The sequence below is a fragment of the Chiloscyllium plagiosum genome, chromosome 24, assembly GCF_004010195.1.
Source record: "Chiloscyllium plagiosum isolate BGI_BamShark_2017 chromosome 24, ASM401019v2, whole genome shotgun sequence".
In the NCBI taxonomy this organism is placed as follows: Eukaryota; Metazoa; Chordata; class Chondrichthyes; order Orectolobiformes; family Hemiscylliidae; genus Chiloscyllium; species Chiloscyllium plagiosum.
The window spans coordinates 26,935,790-26,941,732 of NC_057733.1; the positions used below are offsets into that span (position 1 = coordinate 26,935,790).

Here is a 5,943-nt window from a genome sequence, read left to right on the forward strand (position 1 = left end):
GAGTTTGGAAGCGTAATATCTATATTATAATATTACAACCAAAATAAATTGATTGGATTGGACAAAATTAAGTCTTGGCATCAAAGTTCGAAGTGTTTCTTGGTGAATAAAGAAGTTTCACTCACTGACATCATTTTCATGAGTGTTGATGTGACATTCACATATATAAAGTATAAAATTGAAACTTTGCCACCAATAAAATGTAAAACCTTACTGGTCAATTATTTCACTAAAAGGGTGCCTTTGAAATTGAAACAGAAAAAAAGGTGTGTTTCTGCTTCCTCATTCAGCCTATGTCAGAAGAGCTTTCCACCAGCTTAAAAATTCAATGGCTGAACATTACTGCCACCTACAGTCTTCTCAGCATCATTGGCAGTTGACAATATATTTCCGAATACAATAGGCTAGCTACGGAGTCTACCATTCCAGCTGTCCCATGATTATGCGATTGTGGAGAATGAACAATTATTTGAAGGATCATTTTCTTTTTCCCAACTTCAAGTCAGGTCACCATTGAGGTAGCATGAGGGTAAGTAAGATAAGTGATTCAAAATATGATGAAGTACATGTATGGTGGGATTATTCCTTTAAAAAACTGAAAATAATGCTTTGTTTTCAGTTATGGGAAGACATTTATGATTGTATAATTATTACCTAAAACATTAGGATTATATAAAAAATAATATTAATGGCAATTTCAGATGTTTTCTCCTCTTGAAATTGTTGCTGTGAACATTTATGGCTTTCTGTTTTCTTATCTTTTTCAGAATCTAAGTACGGTTCGTAACATAGAAAACACACAGCACCTGTTTAGGTAAGAATCTATTGAGTTAAAATACAAAGTGAATTAATGTAGGAACAAACTATCCCCAGAACACTAGGTGATGCTCTAGCACTGTTGTTGCATCAAGATAATGTAACATCTCATGCTTTGTGAAGGAAATAAAGCAGCTATGATAGAGAGGCTGATGCACTCCAGCTATCCTGGTTGGATTGTGATCTGTCAGTCAGCCTCTTATCCCCAACCCTAATCATTTGTCCAAAGGGTTGAATGCCGAGGTTGTTGGTGGCTGCTTGTACTAGATCTGGCGGCTGAGCAAAAATCAGTATGAATCTCACCCGGGGGACTATGAGGATGCCCTGCCTAAGTGTGTCAATGCAATAGTCATATGGATGTGAATAACAGCAAGCTCTGATCATGAGAGGAGGAAACCTTCAAGCAACTAAAGTGCTTTTTTTACCTGCAGTCTCCTTGACTCTTATTTAACTGTTAATTTAGGATTATCTTCGGCATCTTGTATTCATCACTTCTTCCTGAAAAAGTCACCATCAAGCTAGGAGCAGCATCACTTCAGCTTGAACAAGGACTCACTCTGGAGATGGGAAGCCTGGCAGATTTGTTTTAAATCAGCAAATCAAAAGTTGTGAATGGATTTTATTTGCTCTGACCTGAAAAATCACCTGATAAGTACAAATTCTGTTCTATGGACAATGTTAAATATTGAATAATTAAATATCTTCAAATTGAACAAGTTTATGTTAGATAGTATTTATGATTCGCAGAGAGGAAGATGTTTTTGCTTTCAAAGAATTCTGCAAATTCAGATGGTAAAATAATGGTGAGAAGGTTTCTTGTAACCTTAAGGCCTTTCAGGTAAGTTTATCATGAAGTTTATTTTCAATTACATCTATGAAATAATTTAGCAGTGACTATGATTAATATGATTCATGTGGAGCACTTGCATTCAATGTTTGTGTCAAGCAAAACTTGCACTTTAATTTCACTGTAACTGCTGCTGGTCTAGATTGCATGGTTACGAATCTCAGTTAATGTTCTTTATTTTATAATAAAGACAGGTTTCCATGCTAGCAACACCTACAGTGTTTATGTTAGTAAAGCTCTGGGATCACTCTGACTCAAATGGTGGTTCCTATTCAAGACAACAATTGAGCTTGAGCTGAATCCAAGAGAGGCTCTCAATACCATATTCTCTGTTTTTCATTCATAGAAAGTTACATTTAAAACATAGAGGGTAAGGTGTGGAGTTATGGCTGAAGGGTGGGGGCAGCAGGAGCTAGCTAGTCACATTGAAATCACTCACCTTCCCACTATGAGATGCTACTTTGCTTTGGAATCTATTCTGGATTGATTGATCTTGTTTCTGTATGCTATTTCTATAGTATTAAATACATGACCAAGGATGTGGCTGGGGTGGGATTTAGGGGGGTTTGTGGGTGCAATGGGCTGGAGCTTGCTGCTTACTCAATAACAATTAAAAATACAAATCTATAAAATATCAGTGTATGAAATGCAATGTAAATATGTGAACTGATAGTCTTGCAAAATCATTAAAATTGAATTTCAAAAATGGGACATTTTAAAATATTGGTCATAATTACATTGATATTGATTACAGTAATTTGTATGGCAAAACTAGAATGTTTTCTTAAATTGGTGAACTTCATGAAGCGATTGATTATTTCTGTATTGCAAATTCACTGCATACAGCTTGGGAACATATTTAAAAAGGATGCTCTAGAATGTTATTTTTAATGTTTAACAGACCTTTCACTTTCCGTGTGCTGATCTGAAATCTAAGGTGACCTGTTTAACAATATCTAAACGGTAGATAAAAAGGCATATATTTCATGTTGAGAAAAATGCAGAAGTAAAGCTGATTATTAATGCTAGAAACTTAAAGTTGTACTGTCAGGAATTCATGGTTTTTAGGAAAAGTATTTCTAAGAAGAAAAATATACCAATAAGAGAATGTTACTATACCTTTCCATGACACTCAGCTTCAGGTACTTAATACCTACATATTCTTTAGGAGCTGGACTTGATCTAATTTCATTGTCAACATGTAGTACTGTGACAAAAGTAATAGGATCACTATTATACTAGAGTCATTGTAGGGTAGGCATAGAAACAGATGTATGTCAGAATAAATAATTTGTCAATGCACTTCTACACAATCCCGCTCAAGTTTTAAATTATTCACCTACTCCATCTCCTGCCCAAAAACCAACAATGAAATGAAGGGCTAGTCTAGAATGAAACTAAGCCCAAGTATTGATTAAACAAATAATACCGTTCTTTTTATGCTTTGTATCAAACATAAAATAAGTGTTTTCTTAAAATACATTAAAAATAAGTTTGCATCTCAGATACATTTTTAATATTTAGTATAAGTGCATAGACAGCAAAAGTATATGTCTGTTGTTCTTAGTACAATATACTGCTCAGCATGTCATACAGTACATCTATGCTATTGCATCCAATTACTTATTACTAAGTTAAATGAAGTATGTTGTGCATTTAAGAGCATATTCAAAGTGTACAAATGAAAAAAGCAAAACTGTAAATTGACAACTGTATACATGCAACCAATTATACAACTCAGAACTCAGTATATTTCTAGTATTCATATGTACTGGATAACCATAAGGCCTAAACTTGTCTGATATATGCTTTCTGCTTGGTTCTAGGTTATTTGTGGCTGGGATTGGATTCTTCACCCTATGTTTTATAATGACCTCCTTTGGCGGACAGTTTTCAGGCAAGAGAGTGGGAGACTCGCCTTTTGGCATTAGACAATTAGGTATCAAATCTGAAGGTAAATGCAAATTTATGCTTAGTGCCATTACATTAAGCTGTTCACTGCCATCCATTTCTGATAAAGTTAAAGGATTCTGGGCATATACACTAACAAATTTGTCAAACATGATTTCCCTGTAACAAAACTTTGTTGCACCTGTTTTATTGCATGAAATTTTCCTCAATGTCTTGCCATTTCTTCTTTAATAACAGACTCTAACATTTTCCCAATAACAAACATTAGGCTAACTTGAATGTAGTTTGCTATCTTTTTTCCAGGATTTGGGGGACAAATTCCAGCTTAGAGTCACTGATACTTTTGCCATTGATGATAGATATGAACAACTTAAACCTCTTCCCAGCAAAACAGCATTGTTTCCCCTTTGTAAAGGATGATTACTTGCGTATCGAGCAAACAATGCTTTAAGAGTCAGGCATCTTGATCAAAATGAACAATTTTTATTCAAATACAAGGATGCAAGAAGAAGTCCAATTTTCCCAAATGATCATTGGGGTTCTATGGCACTGAGAAAATAGGAGCAGGAATAGGCCATTTTACTCTGAGCCAGCTGCACCATTCATTATGATCATGGCTGATCACCAATCAATTATCTATTCCACTTTTCCTGTATCCTTTGATTCTTTTAAGTCCAAGTGCTATATCCAACTCCCTCTTGAAATCATACAACATTTTGGCCTTGACTGCTTTCTGTAGTACAAATTCTACAGGCTCATCACTCTGGGTGTAGAAATTGGTCCTCATCCCAGTCCTAAATAATTTACCTTGTAAGTCTGCTCCATTATTCAATATGATTCATGGTTGATCATCGAGCTCAATGTCCCAGTCCTACTCTCTCCCTGTGCAATTTGATCCCTTTATCCACAAGAGCTATATCAGCCTCCTTCTTGAAAATATGTAACATTTTGGCCTTATAGTGAATTCCACAGGCTCACTAACCTCTGAGTTGAAATATTTTCTCCCACAGTCCTAAAAGGTTTATCCCTTAACCTTAAACTGTGACCATTATTTCTGGACTCCCCCACCATCAAGAGCATCTTTTCTACATTGACCTAGTCTAGTCCTCTTAGACGTTTAAAGGTTTATAGGAGATCCCCTCCTCATTTTTCTGAACACCAATGAATATAATCCCAACCAATTCAACCGCTCCTCAAAAGCCAGTCCTGCTATCCCAGGAATCAGTCTGGTAAAACTTTGCTGCACTCTCTCCAAAGTAAGAACATCCTTCCTCAGATAAGGAAATGGAAACCAAAACCATTCAGCATGTGGCCTCATCAACACCTTGTGTAATTGCAGCAAGATATTCCTGTTCTTGTACAATGTTTGAGCAGTCAATTTATACAATTCTAGAGGTTTATTTGTCAAGCTGGTTATTTAATTACATCATCTCCCCAATTTACTCTCTCCCCTGATCTGCTACTTCTTAATTAGATTGTTCATGTGATTCTTTGTGTCTAACAGGCAAGCTGTCAGCTGCTCTAAGTTTTGTACTAGGTGTCACATGTTTCTCATATATCAGCATCCCTTTCACTCTTTAACCTTTAAAAAACAACCACCCAGGATAGTTGGAGGGTAGAATTCAGAAGAGTTGTTTCTTCATTCCTCGATTTTACCAGAAATTAAAGTCCCAAAACTTATAATTTTTGCATTTGAAACATGATACTTGCCTCATATTGGAAAATATTTTTAAATTTTTTTGACAATGGTGACATTGGTCAGAATATAATAGCCAGCAAGTTCAATGATAGAAATTACAAACCTAGCTTAAAATAAACTAAAATTTTTGCAAGGTATGTAGCTAAGGTTGACATTTAGTGTGTAGGTTTGGTATCCAGACATTTCATTACCTGGCTAGGTAACATCATCAGTGGCAACCTCCAAGTGAAGCAAAGCTGTTGTCTCCTGCTTTATATTTATATCTTTCTCCTGGATGGGGTTCCTGGGTTTGTGGTGATGTCATTTCCTGTTTGTTTTCTGAGGGGTTGATAGATGGTATCTAGATCTATGTGTTTGTTTATGGGGTTGTGGTTGGAGTGCCAGGCCTCTAGGAATTCTCTGGCATGTCTTTGCTTAGCCTGTCCCAGGATAGATGTATTGTCCCAGTCGAAATGGTGGTTTTTTTCCTCCGTATGTAGGGCTACGAGGGAGAGAGGTTCATGTCTTTTTGTGGCTAGCTGATGTTCGTGTATCCTGGTGGCTAACTTTCTTCCTGTTTGTCCTACGTAGTGTTTGTGGCAGTCCTTGCATGGAATTTTGTAGCCGACGTTGGTTTTGTCCATGGCTTGTACTGGGTCTTTTAAGTTTGTTAGTTTTTGTTTGAGAGTGT

General features: G+C 36.2%; 1 protein-coding gene across 5 annotated transcripts in view; it reads left to right on the forward strand.

The window, feature by feature from the left end:
- Positions 1-429: 429 nt before the first annotated feature.
- The window catches only part of LOC122562112 (alpha-1,6-mannosylglycoprotein 6-beta-N-acetylglucosaminyltransferase B), an 854,937-nt gene continuing 849,423 nt past the window's right edge, over positions 430-5,943 (forward strand). For 3 of the 5 annotated variants that reach the window (XM_043714643.1, XM_043714644.1, XM_043714645.1), the window contains exons 1-2: positions 953-1,654; positions 3,490-3,617. In XM_043714643.1, coding sequence (XP_043570578.1) covers positions 1,572-1,654; positions 3,490-3,617 — 211 coding nt within the window. In that variant the 5' untranslated portion in view covers positions 953-1,571. Of the gene's footprint in view, positions 530-767; positions 815-951; positions 1,655-3,489; positions 3,618-5,943 lie in introns of those variants that run through there. The other 2 variants (XM_043714642.1, XM_043714641.1) reach the window with 2 other exon arrangements.